Source organism: Cottoperca gobio, chromosome 5 (assembly GCF_900634415.1).
Source record: "Cottoperca gobio chromosome 5, fCotGob3.1, whole genome shotgun sequence".
In the NCBI taxonomy this organism is placed as follows: Eukaryota; Metazoa; Chordata; class Actinopteri; order Perciformes; family Bovichtidae; genus Cottoperca; species Cottoperca gobio.
This window is the reverse complement of record NC_041359.1, coordinates 21060214-21082450: the sequence shown is the minus strand read 5'-3', so window position 1 is coordinate 21082450 and position 22237 is coordinate 21060214. Positions and strand designations below refer to the sequence as shown.

Below are 22237 nucleotides of genomic sequence, written 5' to 3'. Positions count from 1 at the left end.
ATTTGTTCATAGACAGACACCTAGTGGCCGGTTTAAGTAAAGCAACACATTGTATAATATGGAGCCTCATACACTTAAATACAGTAATACAATACTGTCCTCTGTATGACTGACTGGTTTCATACTAGACAACAAAATGTCCCCATGTAACTTGTTTTTATTCCGTATAAAGTGTCCAACCCTTTAAAAAAAACAAAAAAAAAATCAAATTAAAAACACCTTTTAATTTCACTCTTCTCAAATAAGTCAGATCTGCTTTGGATAAAAGTTTAATTCACAAAAATACATTGACCAATATAATGAAAATGTACTAAAATGTACTTTAATAATCCATAAAAGCTGGAACATCATTGACAGAAAAACACGAAGCATTATTAGAGTTGGTTTAGTATAATATATTTCAGCTTCAAGAGACATAGAAATCAATCCTTATTTTTCCCCATATTTCTTCTATAAAAGACCCATTTTTTTTCTGAAGCATTATTATGCAAAAAATGGCATTAGAATATATTATGGGAGCTATGAAATCCCAGTGACTGAGTATAAAATTAAGTCACATCAGAGAGAGATATTCGCAGAAGAGAAGTCCATGAACAACAGGGCGAACAAAGAAAAAAATATATAATAAAAAATAATAATACATATTATAGACCTTGATCTATCATCACTGACATGACAGGCATGGAGAATAGGTGTATGGCTATAAAGAAAAAAAAAAATCTCACTTTTCCACTTGATTTCACTTGAAAACATCTACACTTAATAACTGATGCATTTTTTTCCATGCTCGTTTTTGAAGAATATTTATAATCATACAACTAAAAGAGGTCCACTTCCATGTCTTTCAACTACGATATTGATATTGAAAAAGATGAAAAATACTGAAGTTCTAACTTTTGTTTGTTTTCCTTCTTTTTAAACGTTGTTATTTTCTTTTTGTTAAACTGTCGAAAAATGAAAACAAGGGGGGGGCTGCTCTCTGGCCATGTAGGTGGCTCATGGACACTTTTTTTTTAAACTTTCAGAGGCTTTTATCATCATAAGTTTGATGCGTTTGTTGGTGCAGAAAAAGGAGACTGTCCGTTCAGGGTTCACACTGAAACTGAGACACAGAGGAAGGTCCTCGGAGGCGAGAGAACAGTCTTCTCTCTCTCTTACTGTCTTTTCTTTCTCTCTCTTTACTCTCTCCATCTCTCTCTCTCTCTGGTGTAGATCCTCGTCTTTGATAGGAGCAGTTCAGCTGATTCACCGTTTATGGCTGATGGAGGGAGGGGGGGGTGGGGTGGGGGCTGTTGGAATGCTGGCACGTTCCAATCAGGGCAACAGTTCTTCATTACAGCATTTCTGCAAGACAGCAAAGTGGTTTAGTCCTCAGTTCATAGCCTGACTAGGATTGACAAAACAAGCCGCCTGTGCCCTCTAGTGGGCGTTCAATGACATTACATCTGGAGGAGGAAACAAATCAGGGCCCATAAAAGCCAGGACATAAAAGCTACTCAGAGTAAAATGTTGGTCTTAAATAAGAAATTAATTCATAATTGTTTTTCTTAGAATTAAAATCAAGTCAATTTTACTTACATAGTCCAACATCACAAATGTGCCTCAGGAGGCTTTACAATCTATACAGCGTACAACACCCTCTATCCTTAGATAATCGATTCGAATAAGAAAAACAGTGGGAAGCAAATGGAGGAAACCTCAGTAAGAGCATTACAGGAGCGATCCCTCTCCCAGGAAGGACAGAAATGCAACTTTATGGTGTACTTGAGCCGTGGACCAAACAAATGTCCTAGTGTGGGGTAATAAAATTGATTTGAATCTAAAAAAGGTAGAGTGGGTCCTTATACCCCCCCACACTACCTAAACAAGAATTAACGATATGATGGATTCAGCATGTGTATATGTATTAGTGTGATTCTAATAATTAACCAAATGTATATCAATTTGAAAATGTGCACTAATTACTAGCTGAGCAGTGACATCATTGAAAGACAATGAAACATAAAAATGATTAAACTGAAATACTTTTTTGTAAACCTTTATAGAAACGGTTTAATTTTTAGGTTGACCTAATGGTTTCAGGTTTTTACCAAAAGCAAAGTGGCAGTTGACTGGTCTCAGGCTGCCGAGGTGGAGGTAAACCAATAGAGCCTTTTCCACAGCGGACATGTTGACTTGTGATAGTTACAAAGCACAGAGGTTATAATCAAGATTAACGATGGCTGTGCTCCAATTAAATGTTCCAGGGCCATGCTCTTATGCAAGCTACTGCAGCTCAATGGCTTGACCAACTGGAGCACTTAGGTGGAAAGAAGCCATAGCTAATGTCATCGGTTTCACCTGTGCTTTTGCTGCTGTGACAGTCTGCTTTGATAAGAGCTCTTTGTGAAGTCTGTTACTCTCGGCTGGAGTAACATGCAAGCTCGCCACAATCTGACTGCTAGACTTCAAAGTTTAAGAGAAGAAAAAAAAACAACCCAAAGCTCAATTTCGAAGGCTATAAACCAGGGGTCGGGAACCTATGGCTCGCGAGCCATATATGGCTCTTTCGATGACGAGATATGGCTCGCAGACAATTTTGAGCTGACATTTTTAAACATGATTAACAAGTAATATATACTGTGTCATTAAAACATTTAGCAGCGGATTTTGTTTTAGTTCTCCCCTCTCCTTTACTCCACTCCGTCTCTGACTAACTGTGTGTGTGTGTGTGTGTGTGTGTATGTGTCTGTGCGTTTTGTGTGCGTGTCAGTGTGTGCAGGGGGCGGAAACAGCAGAGGAGAAACTGCGCAAAAGCAAGCAGTAGACCAGGGGTGTCAAACTCAATCACAGAGCGGGCCAACATTAAGGCATCGTTTCGGGGGTGAAGCTTGGAAACTGTGCAGCGCCCACAGAGTCACACTTTGCTTTGAGTGTGTCGTTACACTGGAGGTCAACCAGCTCCATTTCGATGTTCACATGTGCCGTTTCCACGTCAACTGCAAACGGATTGCTGAGCAGTTCATGCGCAGTCGGGAACACAGCGGGGGAGATGTTTGTCAGTGTTTGGAAACACGTAGTGACCAAAGTTTCCTGCTGCATCAGAGTCTTCCTCAAATATGTATTTTCCCGTGGTCGTGCCATGCATTGATTTAATTAGCAAAACCGGCGAGCCAGTTATGATAGACATGATATTTTCTCGCGGCTGGATATAATTGTGGCCTCGAGTTTGACACCAGTTCAGTAGACACAGAAACGTGCACATAAATGAGATAAATAACATAAGCGGGGTTCCGTGGGGGGTTACAGACAACGGTAGGGGAAACACTGATAGCGCTCTTAGTACTTGGAGACGTGATATACTTAAAACTCAATTTCATTAAATATATGGCTCTCAAGGAAATACATTTAAAAATATTTGGCTTTTATGGTTCCCGACCCCTGCTATAAACTAATGCCCGTTCAGATTTTCTCAAACCCATAGTTACACTTAGATCTTTACAAAGGGACACACTATCTTATCCAGCATGTCAGGATTAAAGAAGTGATTACAAATCAGAAAATAAAAACTTCACTACTGCATATACAAATAGTCTGCACCTTAAGAATCAATATACCATCAGATCAAGTATCAGCTCTCTGTCCATTTCTATCCCAGTAAACACAGTGGCAGCTATAATCAGAGACTGGCTGCTCATGAGGTCAGCAAACTGGAAAATGCCCATGTTGTACAAAGTGAACTGTCCCATTAACTCTCTCTCCCTCTCTCTCTCTCTCTCTGTGTCCCGTCCGAGGCTGGCACTGTAAACCCCCTCTCTCCCTTATAGTGTATGAGCTTGTGTGTTGTGAGCAGTGGAACAGTGGGGATGTAATCCCATTAGTGTTGGTTCATTGCGCTGGCCAGTGTGTGAACGGGACGATGGGGGGGGGGGGGGGGGGGGGGGCGGACAGACACCGCCCCGGGGCCTGCTGACAGAGGCCCCACTCTCACACACACTGGACCACTAACTGACCAACACAGATGGATACAGACGAGGAACGCAGTGGGTGGTTCAGTGACCCTGCTGTCTGGGCCTCGCACAATGGTACTGTCTGTTTCACTAATCCCGTGTTATCTGTAATATCAAAGTTTTATTTCCCCCCGCCCTGCGAGTTAAAAGTGAAGTTGGATATAAAAGTCTCTGCTGTCAGCTCGTTTGGCAACACTTACATTTTGTCCGGACAACAATGCCAAACACGTGTTAACGGGAGAGTTTGGATGCTTTGAAGTGGGGTTGTATGAGGTACTCATCCATAGTCAGTGTAGCCCCTGCAGTAGATGGTGCTAGGCACACCCCCAGTTTAGATAGACAGGAGTTAAGCAAAGTAAAGTACTGCTGTGGAGAGGGGCAGCAACTACTGCTTAAAAAAATGAAACTTTGCAGACTCAAATTCATCTGCTGTACACAGAGTATGGATAAGTACCTCATACAAGCCCACTTCAAAAGATCCAAACTATCCCGTTAACAGTGATTGTGTTGCCATCCGAGGGGGGCTGCACTCGGACCCAAGCTGTGGAAAAACTCTTGTAAACCCAGTTGTTCAGCAACACCCAATTTCACAACAAAGAGGCTCTACTGACACCAAAGCCACGCTTTCATGTTGCATCTGTACACTTTTAATGGAGTGTGTTTTGCTTTTTCAAATCAATGCTCGCACAACAATCTCAGTCTAGTATAAAAAGTATTACTCTTCCGTTCTGATATTAACTGCCCTGTATGCTATAGGGATGCTGACAGCAGATCTTCGGGGATGAATAAAGTGATCGCAGCAGAGGCAATAATCTCTCCTGCAGCAGTAACTAAGTACAGAACCCAGAAACAATACAAGAGATTCAGCAGAAGAGGTTCAAGTCGTCCGCAGAGAATAGTTATGGCATTGTGATACTGAGATTCTTTGTCCACTCCGGGGGGGAGAGAGAGGGAAAAAAAGGGGGTCAGCTACAGGACAGCAGCCCTAAACATAGTGACGAGTCGGCATCAAGGACACTTCAGCATGGTTGATACCCACAGAGATGACACCTCCAGTTTAAGGACAAAGTCTCTTTACTCATGTTTGACACCCTGCTGGACATTAGTTTCACTGACCAAACGGAAAGCTTCTCAAAATTCAGGCAGCAACATTGTGCGCTAAGACTCCTGCATAAACAGACGGGGGGCCAACTAACACAAAAAAGTGTTGAGGAGGCCATAGTCTTTTTTTGTATTACTTTCCACTGACAATCCGACAACCACACCCCCAGTGAGGAGACGCTGTCCGGCTCTTCACCCAGCCTAGTGACCCCTTTAGGATTATACCTTCAATGTTTGGAAAGACTGAGGCCCAGCGTAGTAATCTCCATGCGAGGCTGAAGAAACGTCATGAGATCTCACAAGATTTGCTCAACTGACTGAACCTGAACTCATCTTTCAAAGGAAACTTTCCACCTCAGGGTGGAAACATTCTTACTGTGACTGACCGGTGGGTTAAATCTTATCAGGAGCTCATAGTGACCTCTGACCTACAGTGGGCTTTTTGGTTTATGTGCTCAGCAGTTGAACTTAGAAATGGACAATATGATGATATATACTGTGATGATGAGATCTTGCTACACCGCTTATCCCTTTACGGTTTCTTGCTGTTAAAAAGCCATGACGTAATCCATAATAAGACATAATCTTTAAGGCAACTGTAGAAAAAGTCCCTACAATAACAGCAGGAGGGAAGAACTACAAATGCTTACAAAATGGGCTGAAGGATAGTAGCTCCATTGTACAGTCAAGCTTCAATCCAACACGTAGTATGAATGAAGATTAATTATCACATCGCATACATTAAATATCAGTAAAGCCAAGTCTAAAATTAAAAGACTAGCTTCTCTGTTTAGAAGGATTGATGGGAATAAGCCGTCTGGTTTACAGAGCGTGTCTGTTTTCAGACTTCCTCATTAAGTATCCGGCCGAACAGAAAAAGAACGCTGTAAAAGAAGAAGTGATTCTGATTTTCCTGGGAAACAACCTGATGACAGATTTGGATTTCCTCAGACTTAACCAGCTGCTGCAGTCTGCTGAGGTCCATGTTTAAATCCAGCAATCATACGGTGACTCATTCATCCAACGGCCACAAGGATGCAAAGTAATTGCTAATGAAAGCACTTCACACTTTTGAAGGCTGAGTCAGGAGATGTTAGCGTGTCCTGAAACATTTACTGGATCTGTAGATATTCAACATCAAAGAAATGATATTCATTGTCACAGGATGACAACTGCAGTCATTTTACAAGGTGACAAGACACGTCCCACACATGCAACGTGTCAACTTGAAAAAGATGTCTGATCTGTTGTCACGTGGAATAGTTCATCTTTGGACAATGACTAAGTGTTTAACCTACTATAGAGAAGAAGTGTACCATAAAAAACACTTCTTGTGATCACGTCTGTCCGGGTGGAATTGATTGCGGGTGATTATTAAAGCAAATGTTTTGTAATTTCTACGTTTTTCATTGAGACAGAGTTTCTGTCACAAGCTTTTTGATCCATATAAGCGGCTGATCACTGCACTCGGTCCGGTTCAAAGAATCCAGGTCAGGTGCTAATGTGAAGTCAGTTACTAACTACAAACTAACCCTGTAGAAAAAAAACTCTTTTTGTAACATTTTACTAGTTATAGTATCTGTTGCACCCCCATTTGCCTGGAGGGGGGGGGGCTCTCTCTCCCTCTCTCTGAATTGCTCCTAACAAGGTTTCTCCAAATGTCCCCATGGGCTCACGTCCTTCTTGTAAGGCTCAAGAAGGGACAGTGACCACTGTTGCCACAGTATATGAACACAGATTCATTTGACTTCACTGCAGGCAAACAAACCTGGAATAGAATGTGATGAATGATGAACTACAACCGAGGAGCATCCCCCGAGACGACACAGAAGGCTCAAAGCTATTATGCAACACAAATTAACCTGACAGCCTGCCTATGCATCACGACCACATGAATAGGTGAGCTGTTGGCACTTTATGATTTACACCATGTGAAATTTTAGACACACACACCTGGCTCAGAGCTGCTGCAGGTGCTGGAGGGGGGGGTCTTTTAAAGCAGGGCACAGTTGGATTTCTTTTTCGCCTTCTTCTTTTCCACTGGCGTTTTCCTATTTATCTGTCTGACCAGGTCATAGAAGATCTAAGAGAGATGCGACGGACAAAACAAAAGCTTTCAGTGAATAAACATTGGTGAAATCATCTCTCCTCTTTCATGCAAGGCAGGTCCTAACACACTGTGGCGCCTTTAAGCCTCATCACTAAATGGATTGATGCTGCCGTTTACACACATTCGGTTTAACAAGGGTGTAGCACTGAGTAGCGGGTATAATCCAGTTTAGCTTATCACCACCTGCATCTTGGATAAACCATACTGCTCTTTGCCTAACACAAAATAAATGAGGGGATTCTTCCAATAAGGTCGGTGTTCAACTGATTCCCTGAGAGAGATACATGTAATATTGTGACCTGGTCTTTAAAGACTAGTTTTACAACATGTGGTTAGTTTCTGTGTGTACTCACATCGAGGACGTTGATCTTTGACTTAGCAGAGGACTCTAAAAAGGCACAGTGGTTCCACTGTCTGGCCAGGTTCTGGCCCTGCTCCTTCCCCACCACGCGCTCATCCTCCAAGTCGCACTTGTTCCCCACCAAGATCATCGGCACCTGAGGACACGCAAAAGAAAGTTAGTATGAATCCCCCTTTTGAGGCAGCTTTGTGATTTTGTGTCATAAAGTATAGAAACAGTATAAATAGACTTCATACATGCATCCAAAATATAGCATTCCTTTTCTTTTCTACCACATTGGGGCAAAAATGAATACACCAATAAATACAGAATTGTCAGCACGTAAAAAAGGGAAGAAAACAACAGACTGGAAGCAATGAAAAATGCTAATCAAACACAGATGTGTCTGGCAATTATTTTCAGTGGTAAGCCTGTAGGTTCATAAGTAAGCCCATAAAAATAAATAGAGAAAAGAAGGGAAGAGGGGGCAAGTGGAGAGGAACAGTTTGGTAAAAAGAGGAAATTGAAGAGTTAGTCTACAGAAAGGAGAATAAAGAAAAAGTATGGGATTGAACTAAGTCAGTGGGGAAGTGAGTTTTGATACTCGGGCCAACGGTTTCAATACAGTTCTAAAAACCACACGTTTTAATATACAACTTGGTTTTTTTTCAAAATTCACAAATGCAGCAAGGACTTATACATAAAGCTTGGATTAGTAAGTTTGATAAATGAATTCCTTCATACGGGGTGCTGCCTACCACCCCCTTGAAGGAACAACAACACATCTAACCCTAAAAAAGGCACAGTCGTACTTGCTGAGCACACTGATGACACTAAAGTCTGGGACGGTCCAGTAGCAAAGGATGGACATTGGGAAGTAGGACGCTGAGGGTAATAACAGGACATTTGTCAACAAATGCTGAACTCATGTGCATCCTCAAAGCACAACAGTGAAGACATGATTATTAACAGCCATGTAGTCTATTCCTTTCAAGTTGAAGCCTACAGGGTAACAAAGACCAGAAAAATCAATCCATCCCTGTGGGACGGCTAAACAATCATTTAGGCGACACAGCAGTGACAAAAGAGATTATAGAAGATCAAAACGTGCAAAGATTGCAGATTCGTTTCGTTTCTTTAGAAAAGGCAAGCCTAAAATTACTACCGACATGTGTGGGTTTTAAAAACTCCCAAATACCAAACACTTCTTCTTTTGTAGTCAAATGTTTTAAGGATCGAGGTCAAAAAAACAAAACACTCTCTGGAGGAAGAGAGAATACTCTGAGCAAAACTTCAGCCCTAACTGTCACAGTGGGCTGAGTCAGGGCAGTCAGGGTGTCGGGATGCGTCTCATCCTGCCTGCTGTTTCCTGACCGTCTATCTAGGGAGCATGCTGGCCCAAAAGGAAGTCATGGCTGCCCCGCCCAGCCAGGATAATATCGCTTTCCTTCCTGAATGTTTTCGAACATTTCAGCTGGATTCCATGGTCTGGCTGCTCTCTGGAATTTCATGATAGTGTGAGACCGTGTGTGTGCTTGGGTATATTATGCATTTTAAACATGGCTTTGCTCGAACACTCGCTGTAAAAAACTGTATGACAACAGAAAAAGGCTCAACGCTCAAGTTTGAAGAAGAGTAACAGTATGTTGTGTCAGTTTTCTGGGGGTTCACAGGAGATTTGTATATGTGGTGCAGAGACATAAGCAACTAGTGGAACATTTTGCTGCCAGCACAACAGGCGCCAATAATATATCAGCTGGGGAAATCTATTTGTGGTGGCGGTGACTGCAACAAATAAATCCATGCATGGGAAATCCTGCCTTCGCTCCCTTCTCCAGGTCCAGAAACGGCACCCAGACGGGTCTTGTGGATCTGGAAAAACTAGACTTTTGTAAGCAGCGTGGTAGTACCCCAACATGTGCTAACTTGCTCAAACTTGAGACCTTCTCCCAGCCACAAGTCTACTGACAGCAGTGTGGCCACGCTCCTTCAGAAAATGTAACACTTTTAAAGGCATAGGATGAATATTCCAGGATCCTTCCCCCCCCCCCCCCCCTCGCTCTCTCTGGGCTATGGGGCAGACGACAGGAAACTGCGATGTTTAGATTAACCCCATGGAGGTTGCTGCTTGATGTTTGATATCCAAACAAGCCCTCGCACTGCTGAACGACTCTTCTCCCAGGGGTCCTGGGAGAACCAGTGGTATGCCCTCCTAACACAAACTGTGAGCCAAGCTGCGATGAGAAGGATGGAGAGAGGGGATGGTAGGATGAAGGTATGCAGGGAAGAAAAAATGTTCAGTGTCAGCAGCACACAAGGCAGCATTAGCATACTTGAAGAATCCACGCAGGCCACAGAGAAACTGTTCAGACGCTGGTAACATGCTACAGACAGGCCCTGTCCCGCCCACAATGGCATGCTAGCCATTGGATTGTGGGGAACGCCGAACAGGAGCGTATAGAGTAGCTTAAATGAATGGAGCGGTGAGTCATGGAGTCAAGCATGAGTACCATCCGAGTCACACAAGCAGAACCGGAGATGGCCCCGGAAAAGTCATGAGACCTCTCTTACATAAGAACTGTGGAAGGAAGGAAGGGGAGTGAGCTTTTAATACACTAGTGACTGCTCACACACACTTTATTCTTCTCTACCAACAACATATTTTAAAGGAGATGGAAGTTGGCCCTACTGTGCTCAAATGTACCGCCATTAAAGGCTTGTTAATTGAGCTTGGCCATTTCAAGAGCGTCTGCACATTTTGCCAGCTTTGCAGTAAATGTTGCGTGGAAGAGTTGAGAATGACACCAGCTGCAGCAGCAACTACAATGCCTGCTTTAGCAATAGCTTTAAAGCTTTCACCAAAATAAGAAATCGGGCCTCTTGGAGGGAATAAAGAAAAACATGTTAAGCGTTTTCCTTTGGTTGAGCATTCCTGCAAGGGGCAAAGAAAGATAAACAGATGTCACGGTCATGATAGGTAAAGGCTTGAATCACCAGTGGACTGATAGCTGACCGAGTGGTTGTAAGACCCAGATAAGCACAAGCTGGGGATTTATTCAGAGGGAACACAGTTAGAAAATAAAAACGGGACATCAACTGTTTTCTTGCTGGTTGAGGAGCCACTGATCCTGCAGTCCATCTGTTAGCCTGAGGCTAACCTCAGTTCCCTAACCACGTAGGCTCAAATGAAGCACCACAGCCTCACGATCCAGTGTGTTTCTGATGAGCGGAGGCTTTCCTTGCACATCATCCCTGACAGTCCAATCACCCGCGCAGAGAGCCAGACCACAGTAAGACCACAAGGAAGGCCATAGAGAAGATGGGGGTGGGGGGGGGGGGGAGAGCAACAGGAGTGAACTGGCACAGATACAGGAGGAAGGACAAACAGAAAAGATTGGTATAAAACTTCTGTGAGCGGCTGCAGAGGGGCTTCTTAGATGGTTGACAGAGAGCGAGGGAAGGAGTGAGAGGGGTATGGTAACATTCATTCCCTCCAGAGATCACCAAAAAAGGGCATCTGAGATCCTGCTGACGCACTATCTGGCCCACCAGAGAGGGGATGGAGGGCTTACTCACTCTACAGCCTCACAATTCACCAGAGATACAAAAAAATGGAACTGTGATTCGAAAGAAAATAACCAGGAAAATAATGACGGGAAAACATCCTCTGGAGGGGAAAACCACAGTGCATGGGTGTAAAAAGCTAAACTGAAAGTGTTGAACATCCACTAGTGAGGCATTCCCCTACTTTGTACTGGCCTCATAGCTTCTTGGGGACTTTGTGGTTTGACTTAATCTGTGTTTAACGTGGACACAGAGCCAGAGACATCTGTGACGTAATATTAGCTAATGCTACGTACAATACACAAGCATCAGTAAGTGCTCTTATTGTTTTCACTCTACAGACAGAGCAATGACACTGACACCGTGTGCATTATGTCGAGGTAATACAAATGTGTAATTACTGGCATAAGATGCAGTGTTGAATGGTATCCATAGCAACAGTGCAATCAGGTCCCAAATAATGTAGGCGGATGAGAACACAGAAGTGCGGAGCTTGTTTCCATCTGTACTGTTTTACACCATCTGTGTTTCTACAACTCGTGACCAACCATGATATACAAAGTTAAATTAAATGAGAAAGAGCTCTGTTGAAAATGTGGAAGAGTCGATGTTAACCCGCTTGTAAACTTACATCCTCGGTGTCCTTTACTCGTAGGATCTGTTCTCTCAGGTCCTGGAGGTCGTTGAAGGTGGACTGTGCTGTGATGGAGTATACCAGGGCGAAGCCTTGGCCGTTCTTCATGTACAAGTCCCTCATCGCCGTGAACTGCTCCTACACCGCGGGAAAACAAAGGAGGAAATACAGGCCATGAGCTTATGAGTCTTATGTTCTCTGGCTTTATAATGTAAATGTCCATTACATAAAATAAGAACTCGTAACATTGTGGCCGGTTCTGAGATTCAGCACATACAGTGACAGACATAGTGCTGGATCTCTGTCAAGCCTTTCTACAGCACACTCGCACCATTGTGCAGTGAGGTTGAGCCATCAGCACCCTTCGCTTTTCCACTAAATACAAGCATGAACATGCATGTGGGTTCTGCACCATCAATATACATACAATTACCTTAAAACACATTCTTCCATCATACTTGTGAAGGACAAAAGAGAGCGCCATTCCTACGTGACGACAAGAATTTGAATCTACAGCCATGCTGCGAGGCTGTACTTAGCCTTGAGCTAAGTGCTCAAAATCAGCACGCTAACTGATTTAGCAGGTATAATATTTACCAGACATGCTGACATTTACTAATTAGCACAAAATCATTGTCGTAATTTGGTCATAAACTAAAGCTTTAAACTTGAACCACATTTTTATTTATATATATATATATTTTTTTTTTATATATATATATATATATATATATATATATATATATATATATATATATATATATATATATATATATATATATATATATATATATATATATATATATATATATATATATATATATATATATATATATTATTCATATTTTAGCTACTGCTTTTTGTTTTGCTTTTCTTTTTATACATTTTTTAGTAGCACTGTTGGAGGAAGCATAAGAACAAGAATGTCATTGCCAACAACTGTCAAAAACAAAGTCAGGGGATCAACAAAGTCAGGGGATCAACAAAGTCAGTAGGAAGAATGTCTTTGAAACATTTCCGGTATGGCATGCTACAATTAGGGGGGGAAAAAACCAGTGTCTCAGGTCATAACGAGATGGCATCTCAGCTGTTACAGTATTTGAATGCAATTCTATCGTCAATTTCTTTAGTCGTTGTTTTGACATTTCCAACAAAACTTTACATCTTGAGCCTTAGATTTCTGTTTTTCCTCCAAATAAATTACTATTCTGGAGGAAAGGAGTTTCCCAGCCACTTAAAACAGTCTCACTACAGAGTAATACAGCAGTACAGGGCATCAACAGAGACTTCGGTGGTGTAGAGTTCACTTACTGTGCCTGCTGTGTCGAGAATTTCAAGCATACATTGCTGCCCATCTACCTCCACTTGCTGCAAGAGAGAGAAAAAGGCAACAGCTAATGTAAAGCTTCGTTTCAGGTCAATGGGCACATCATATTCCATATTTAAAATACTGCATAGAATAAAAACGACAACTAACACAGCGTAAGAGATGAGATAGAAGCAGCAGATAATGCATGTAAAAAAGGAAAAGGAATGAAAAAAAGGGAGATAGATAAGAAAAAAACAAGAGCACAATATCAGTGAACCTGAAGAGCAGCTGCTAACAATCAGCTCATTCCAGCACTCTGCACTCTCCCCCTTCTCCCCCTTCTCCCCCCGCAAGGGACACTCACCTTTCTGTACGAGTCTTCTATTGTAGGGTCATATTTTTCCACAAAGATTCCCTGTACAAACTGAACCGTCTGTAAGAGAAGACAGAGAAGTACAACGTCAGATCAATGCGGCTTCTCGGCCACAAAAACGAAATATCCAGAGTGGAAAAAGTGCCATGTGTCGTTGCCGTGTTATCACGGCTATTCTGCGAGGCATCGACGAAGAGGATGTTGGAGATGTCAGTCAGACAAAGACAAAGTTTAGCTCGGTACATCTCTAATTAATCTTACAGACACACATGACATTAAGCACTGTTTAATGATAAGTTTACATTAGGGGTGGACCGAGTTCACCCGATTAGGTCTTAAGGTCTAAACATGTCAGCCTGCCAGTTTGAGGGATTAACCCGACTTCGACACCTGGTTGAAGATAGTCAAGCAGGGCCTGCAACATGTCACAGACATTTGTGGTCTTCTGACAACCTTGTAACAACATGACACTTAAAAGCTCAAGATTTAGTGTCCGTTCTTCCTCAAAAAAAAAAGGTGAAATTGGAAATGGATTTCCACATCTAAGCCTAGAATTGACATATCTGTCAATCCTTGACAAACGGATGGGACACAGGTTATTCTGTTTTAGTTTACTAAATGTATCTTACGTTTACGGTTGTTCCATTAGGCACTACCGCTAGTATTACTTCACACACTTTATATTTATTTATATTTATTATTTATACTATTTATTTTTTCCAATGTTGTCATTTTTGAGCAATCTCTGGCACAATAATTTCCTTTGGGATAAATAAAGTTCTATTTGATCTCATCTTTTGAGAGAACTGTACTGAATAACACTAGGCTACAGGAGGGTAAACTTGAACCCTTGTTAGGAAACAAACATGTTACCTATAAATTATAGCAAAAAAAAAGTAAGTAAGAAATGAGGAAATGGACATTTTCATCTGTGGTGTTGTGGCTCCCTGTGGCAAATACTTTTACAACAAATTTCTTCTAAAAACTTTGAAGCAACATGTATTTTTGCAGTTTAAATGACATCTAACAAAGTCTTAAGGAAACAGCCTGCAGAGGTGTTAGAGTTAGGGGGGGGGGGGGGGGGGGGGGGGGTGGCAGGAAGAGGTTCAAGAGGGAATACTCACCAGAGCGGACTTGCCCACACCTCCAGAGCCTAACACCACTAGCTTGTATTCACGCATGGCGGGTTTGCTTCACCAGACAGCCCAACAGTCTGCACTGGTCAAACGAAGAAGAGCAAAATGGAGAAGACAAGATGAGAAAGGTGCAAAGATAGAGGAAAAACAAGATCTAACTTTTCAAGCAAAACAAAGGAATTTCCCAGTCTGTTCTGAGTTTTTCCAGAGAGGAAGGATTCTAGTCATTCCTGGAGGTTAGGGACAAGAAGCAGCACAACAATGGAGGGAACACCCATAAGTGGAGCTGCTTCAGGGTGGAGGAGGTGAATAGTATGTGACCCCTCTCTAACACAAACCAGCTGTGGGGTGTGTGTGTGTGTGTGTGTGTGTGTGGGGGGGAACTGTAGGGAGATGATACATGGATCTGGCAGAAATTTCTCCTAATGACACAATCATCTGGCCTTCACACACCAAAACACACCCTGTTGTCAAATTTTTCAGTCACTCACTCATCCTTGTTTTGTAAAACCACAACATAGTGTCAGTGTTTTCTACTAATGACAGAAAACAGGTGAGCGAAGTGAAAACAGTGATTGGGAGGAAATTGAGAAATAACTGGAATACCCCTTTAAGGGATACAGAGGCTTCGAATCATTGGCACACAATGTGGCGTAAAGTCCGTTGGGTTAGCCAACTGGGTCACTACAAGTTGGGCTCCAGAGAGCCAGAGACTGCTACACTGAGGGTTAGTTGTCAGTTAAGTGTGGGATTATTGATTCATATCAAATTATATTTATGTAAAAGCTGTTGCTCAACAGTTGGCAAAAGATGGATTTTTGAACCACAAAATGTAAACTGAGAAAAAACAGCCCTCCTCTACAAAAATCCATTTTAAGGTTTTTGTTAATGATTTATTTAGTTTACAAACTTGGAGAACTTTCTCAAACCATAAAGAAACACTTAATCCTTCAGTTTAGAGCTGCAAAGATTTGTCAATTAATCAATTAGTTGATTGAAACAAAACTCATTTTGATGACGGTTGCATGTGTGGGACGCGTCTGGTCACTTTCTAAAAAGACTGCAGTGTTCCTCCTGTGACAATGAACAGCATTTCTCTGATGTTGAATATCTACAGATTGCTTGAGTCCGTTTTTAGGAAAAGAAATGCCTAAATTCAGTTTCTAGCTTCTCAAAAGTGACCAGTGATGAGGTTTACTTCCTTTTATGCCTGAATATCTTTGAGTTTGACTGTTAGTCAACATTTTATTTATAGGCCAAAAGATTACTTGAGAAAATAATTATTGGACTAATCAATAATGAAACTAATCATGTGTTGCAACTCTCCTTCAGTACATATGAAAAATCCCTAAATCACCGAGTTTGAAAATAAAGTTTTTACTTTGAAAAACCGTCATGAAAGTGAAAGATATGTCCAGATATTTAATGGTCTAAAAAAATGTTTACCAACTAAATATGTAAAGAGGTTACAGTGTTTTGAAGTTATGTCAAAGACGTCCTCAGAAGGCTAATGACTAACTAGACCCCGTCCTGTCTTGTAATACCACTTGTTTGTTTATTGGATTAAATCCAATGTGGCAGAAAACGAGAAATCGACTCGCCGGGATGAGAGCGTGCAGCTGTTCCAGGAGACGGACCCCCAATTAGCAGTTAGCTTGAATTCAGTCAGAGAAACCCAAGCACCGGGGGTCTGCTGCCCCAACTTTCTGTTGCTGCAATTACACAGGTTAGAACCAGCGCTCCACCAGGCCTCTGTGACTCTCGGCGCTGGGGTTTGTGCTGGCTGAATTCGACTTGTTACAGCCATTAAATGGGGTTCTTTCTCTTGGAGTCGCCGCACAGCCTCTGACAGCAGGCTGAAATACACGCTTGCTAATATACTAAGACAGTCCATTAAATGCAACCCTGCCTACACAACTGTCCTGGGAGTACGTTATCTAAAAGCCAGTGTTTCAGTGTTCCATTAAACTTGATTAGGTTTGTAGTCGGTTTAAACTTCTTGAGGGAAAAACAGACACCAGGTTTCTTCGGCTGCACATCAAAGGACCAACTAGCCCAGAGGATACAACTTTTCTATCATGGGTTGAAAAGTGCAGCATGTTGGCATCAAGACGGTGTTGAAAATCAGAAAGTGGCTTCATGTTAAAATAAGGTCTCAAGGGAGAAAGTATAGACACACTTGATAATCAACTCTTTTGGCAAAACCCTCAAAAAGCTAAATCGGCAGGCATTCTGGGAAGCAGATGATCGCCTCCTACACTGTTCTTTTTGCAGCACACTACATCAAAATACTCAGGGGGGTGGAAAAGGGAACCAAGGACCTCCGACTTCAATCACAAGCAGTGACCATGTGGGATATGAAGCCCGGACTGTGAATAATTCATACGCACTAATCCTCTACACACAAAGAGAAGTTCTCCTTGCACGATTAGGGAGGAGCCATGGGATAAAAAAAGAAACTGGTGCACGCGTGCTATGCAAATATTCTCTGCTGCACTCTCATGTAAACATTCAAGTACAGAGACAAGAGCATGCAGTGTCACATATACTGTACGATGTTATACGGACACTGTCACACTTAAATTTAGGTTAGGCCTCACTGTTAGCCATAACCACGTCATGGTTCTTGTATAGGCACCTGTGGACTCACCCAAGCTAAAACAGGAACCCGCTCTGTGACAGTGATTGTTAGATTATTATGAGACTGCTTCAGGAGGTTGTTATGGAAGAAGCCGGCCTCTCAAAAAAAGTGCAAAGTCAAATTTTATCTGTGCTTAAAAGTCCTTGAAGGATAAGCAAAACAGAGGTGCTTCAGATCTGTGGTAGGACCTATAGTAATTGCATTTCTAAAAGGCTTAGTGTTTTCTTTACTGCCATTTTTACATTTCTTAATATGCATTTAAAAACAATTTTATTTACATGTTTAAATGCTATTTTAAATACAGAAAGAAAATACGAGTACACTGTAAGGTTTTTGTTTTTTTTATGGTTTGTGTGTACAGCCTGTTTGATAACCAACTAGCCAACAAAAATGAGATGATAAAAAAAGAGATTATTCTTTTTACTTCATGCAATTGTTGGGTGTTTACCAAAGGAAAAATTGGACTGGCAACATAATAAAAATTTTAAAAAGATGGGAACATTTATACCATGAACTGGTTAGCTCTCTCCTCCAATACTCAATTGGGAAATTAACATCATAGTCAGTCATTTCGCTATCAACTTATTATACGCAACTAGAAGGACACTTAAAGAGCCGTTTCCATAAGTGAAGATATTGTGTGAATATGCACCGTGTTTCAGATCTGATTCTACCCAGGCTTATGCTACACCCTTCTAGCTAGTTTCATGAAAATCAGGCGAATAGTTTTTTCTGTAATCCATCTGAAAAACAGGCAAACAAACCGACACATTTTGGCGAGGAAACCGTTTTCCCCTGTACGTAGTAGATTGGCAGTAAGGCTAGGCGATATGGAGACAATCAAATATCATAATATTTTTAACCAAATACCTCTATATCGATATTGCAACAAAATTGTAGGGCTGACTATTGGCAGGTAAAGTGCTGGTAAACTGACGATGAAGCTCAACTTTTGCTAACAAATATAGACGATCACCTTTTTCACATTATTGAGCCTTAAACCATTTCAAAAGGCAAGACTGTAAGTATTTCTTACTGAGCTCGAGTAGGAGAGTAGGACAACATTTCTCAGCGTGAGTGTGTCAATTCATGTTCTCGAGAATGGCAAAGTGGTTGTGCTTGATGCCTGCCAAGACACAAATACCACTCTACCCCCAACTCAAATGACATTCCTCATCAAGGCCCAAACAAAATTCTGCTTCACATTCAATCAGGGAACACCTGTCTCCTTTCAACGCCGTTCTTATTGAGCTTCCCACTCATAACTGTAGCATTGTCTACAAAAGGTTGAAAAGGATGCTCTCGCTTTGACACCTTTTCTACAAACTTTCATACCAGGAAAGACTACACACAATGCTGTGCTCTCTCAACCGCCTGCCTACACACTCACGACACACACAAACAGACACACACACGGCCATTTAAGGACATCTCCCTTTAAAAACCAAACCGCTCGCTCTTTCCATTGCCCTCAACTACACACCTGTCATTCCCAAGAAAACAAACACACCACTGCCGTTCCTCTGCTCTCGTAGTAACCCCAGCAAATAAGGAGCGAGGGAAAGCCACATGCCACAGAAAACATGCTCCACCATGACATCACCGCATCACTCACCCTCTACAGCCAAAGGTATGTATCCATCTAAGGCTGGAAATTGGACGAGGTAGTGATGCTAGCAAGAATATGCAGCGAATGTGTCTGGATAAACTGCGTCTCAGAGTAGAGGAAACTTAAATGAGAGAGTACAGCTAAACTACAACATTCAAGGTGCACCATTTCCTGCAGTAGTGAGGCTAATCTGACAGATGTGAAGCTGTCACAGCGCCTGTCACAGCGCCTGACTCAGCAGGGCAGTATGATTGACAGCTGCCCTCTGTATCTTCCACCCCGTGCGGATGGTGAAAACGCACACATCCGTTGGTTAAGCTGGCAGCATGATACAGACTTGTGTGTCATCTTCTTATTTGCTTGCACGTTTGTTGACCCACATGACAATAACAGGAGCTACACTGATGAGAAAAATACCCTTGAGGTTTTAAGGATAGAAAAAAAACAGGGTGAGATAATAGTTGTTCTGGCAATGTTGATAAGCTACTGGTTACTCATTACCTCCACCACAACCACAGTTCACATCACTTCACACACTGAGCCTCGCATAAGAAACACGCTAACTTTAGGGGAATAACCCAGAAACTACTGACAGCAGAAAACCTCTCAAGGAAAGGGCTTGAGTAAAGACAGGGCGCCTTATTTCACATCTAACTTATTATATTCTAATAATTTCTTGAAATGTTCCTGGAAATAAATGTTGTGCTAATTATAGGAGGGGAAACAGACAGTTTAGTTAGTTGTGTTGAGTTTAAAAACAGCTGTTAAAATCCAGAGGAATTTCCCTCATGGTACTGCTCCATTTAAATGTATTCATTTTCATTAAACTATTAGATTTTTATTTATTAGAAACTTTATATGTTAAACTGCATGATAGCAAGTAGGCAAATTGCACATTTTTGCATGTTCAGCTGCCCTGCTGTGCTCCAGCTAGAAGACTAGCTAGCTTAGAAGTTAATTAATGAATTAAGTATACCAACTGAACCCTGTCGGTAATTTGAACTATAATTAGTGCCACATTACACAGTTCTTTATAGGAAACTAGTGAATCAGGAATTTACGAGCCTGTAAAATAAAACGTTACCACCTGAGCTAAAAAAATGCTACCTTAAAAGCTGGCCTTCACGTATGATAGATAACACTGCACTGAAATTCAGGTAATCAAGACGTTAATGAGTATTGAGGATACAAAAGGACATTTGTTCATCTCTCTTGAAGATGGTGTCAGAATTCCTACACAATCTTCTCTATTAAAAATCTAAATCCAACCTAAAAGACAGAAGAAGAAAAAAACCAAAGCGTTTAGGTTATCTAGTTGGAAAGTTCTTACATTTCTTTTCAGGCCCACTACATCCCTGAATGCCTCCTATGAGTCAGAACAAAACTGCAGCCCGACACACAAAACTTTGCTTATGACAAAGATCTGTAACTGACAAACACCATCAGCAGAATACATCTGTGTCGCTGGGGCCTTGACCTGTAACCACATCCTCTTTCCAGAGCAGAAGAAGGCTTCATGCTGATAGGATGGAAAAGGAGTAGCTACCTACTAAAATAGCCTCTTCCAGTCTCTGTTCCTGTTCAAAACTCCAGACTAGCAGGCTTGCTTAGACAAGGGGGAGGAAATGGGTTTTAAAACCTGTATCTCATCATCAAACCTAAACCATGAAGACACTCAGGGCACAGGATGAGGCAGATGTAGCCATTCAGTTAACACATGGTGAAAAGCACACAGTTAGCTACCCTTTGCAGAAATGTCTACATCACTTAATAATCTATTATTAATAAAGCAGACCTGCTGTGTTTATAGTTTGAGGATGTAGTACACACCTTTCCCGTTTCAAATCACTCTCCCTGCAGCAGAAATAAACCTGCAACAGGCTGACATAAAAAAGCTTGGCCCCAGACAAGAGAAAGTCAATTGAGCTCGAGGGTTATCTCACTGTGAATCTACCTAATTTGCTTACGGCAGTAGCATATGCTTATCACTCCAGGTCATGCTAAATCCCTGCAATCTGGGGCTGGGACTATAACCAGAGCAGTAACACTCCGTCGATGAATGATTATTACACCCTTTAGCTTCCATAACATCAATCAAATATCGTTCAAATCACAAACCCGCTTACAGATAAATACTTAAAATACCATAATCTTTAATCCAGGCAGCAGAGACCAGCATCTGCCCCATAAACAATCTAGTTTCACACCAGTAACACTAAATCCCGTTATCAAAGCTTGTTAGCAAAATGCCGCTAACTAGCTAGCTTTAACTGCCTGCGACGGGCCGCCGACACTTAACAACCGCTAGCTACAGCTTCGTTAGCAACGAAGCTAGCTAGCCGACACATTCCTGTCCTCGGCGTACAATCAAAACACAGCTAGGTTGTCAGAAACACGCTGCAATCAAGCGCATTTCACTGCTCAAACGTCAACCGGGCTTGGCAGGTTTTAAATCAACCCGCATCACGGTGTATTTGCTCGGGAAAGAGCGATTGATGCTAACGTTACCTGCCCTTCCGCCTGGCCTTGACTAAAATGGGAGTGCACACTCTCCGTTTTGTACTTGCGGACCATTTATTCTCATTTACCCGACACATACAACGCACGCCGTTGCACCCTGCTGAATCTCCTTATTATCCCACATGTGTCGGCGAGAAGTGCTCCCACGCAAATAACTTATTTGTCCGCGTTTAGCATGTAGTAAAGTTTGCCGTTTCCACTCACCGTTTCTCGCTCGCTGTCTTTCGCCGCTCCGCAAGTGTCAGTTTGCCTCCGGCCTCTGTGCGCAGCAGACGTCACTCCCGACTATTTCTCATTTTTCTTAAAAGGGCATGACACATCGGCCAGTCGTCCCGCATCATTTGCATGATAACGGGGCTGCACAGTAATGATGAGTGTAGAAATGCAAACACACCCTGGTTTTATTCATTATTACAAATATATTGCAACATATATTTATTTCTGGAGTTGTATTTCAACATTACACATTCTTCAAGGATGAGTTACTTTCAAGCTTTCACAATGAAAACAAATAACAGTAGAAAAAGTATTTGTGTGTGTGATTGGCAGAAAGTAAGTACATATACCGAAGTAATTTCCATTTTTTTTCTACTTTATACTTCTACTCCACTACATCTCAGAGACAAATATTGTACTTTTTACGCCACTATATTTATTTGATAACTTTAGTTACTTATTAATACAAAATACAGATCAACTAATACGCAACTAATACAATCACCCAAACTACCCAGCTCTATAAAGTAGTTTAAATGAGCTCCACTGAGCTGCAACATTCAAGTGATGAACACATTAATGCATTAATAATTATAAGTCAATAATATAATATATATATTATTCTGAAATGCAACATTCAGCATAATGAGTACTTTGAGTATATATATGTTGATGCTAATACTTTTTGGACTTTT

At 41.7% G+C, this 22237-nt stretch overlaps 1 protein-coding gene across 4 annotated transcripts; it reads right to left on the bottom strand.

Annotated features, from left to right (window-relative positions):
- Positions 1–251: 251 nt before the first annotated feature.
- On the bottom strand, positions 252–21678 carry LOC115007899 (ras-related protein Rap-1A-like). 4 transcript variants are annotated; one of them, XM_029431015.1, is made up of 8 exons: positions 21531–21678; positions 14545–14633; positions 13412–13480; positions 13050–13106; positions 11736–11876; positions 7554–7697; positions 7044–7173; positions 252–1344 (listed from the first exon to the last, which is right to left on the bottom strand). In XM_029431015.1, exons 2-7 carry the CDS (start codon positions 14599–14601, stop codon positions 7084–7086), a joined length of 558 nt encoding a protein of 185 aa, XP_029286875.1. In that variant the 5' UTR covers positions 14602–14633; positions 21531–21678; the 3' UTR covers positions 252–1344; positions 7044–7083. The 4 variants fall into 4 exon arrangements, with proteins under 4 accessions (XP_029286875.1, XP_029286877.1, XP_029286876.1 ...); XM_029431017.1 differs by having other exon boundaries at positions 14545–14638; positions 21531–21622; XM_029431016.1 differs by lacking the exon at positions 21531–21678 and adding an exon at positions 18813–18963.
- Between the last annotated feature and the right edge of the window lie 559 nt (positions 21679–22237).

Excerpts from the sequence above, each read along its gene's own strand:
- LOC115007899 (XM_029431015.1), bottom strand. The coding sequence starts at position 14,601 with ATGCGTGAATACAAGCTAGTGGTGTTAGGCTCTGGAGGTGTGGGCAAG. Across the intron at positions 13,481-14,544 it reads GTGTGGGCAAGTCCGCTCTG|ACGGTTCAGTTTGTACAGGG; the intron begins GTGAGTATTCCC and ends CTTCTCTTACAG. Across the intron at positions 13,107-13,411 it reads TAGAAGACTCGTACAGAAAG|CAAGTGGAGGTAGATGGGCA; the intron begins GTGAGTGTCCCT and ends TCTCTCTTGCAG.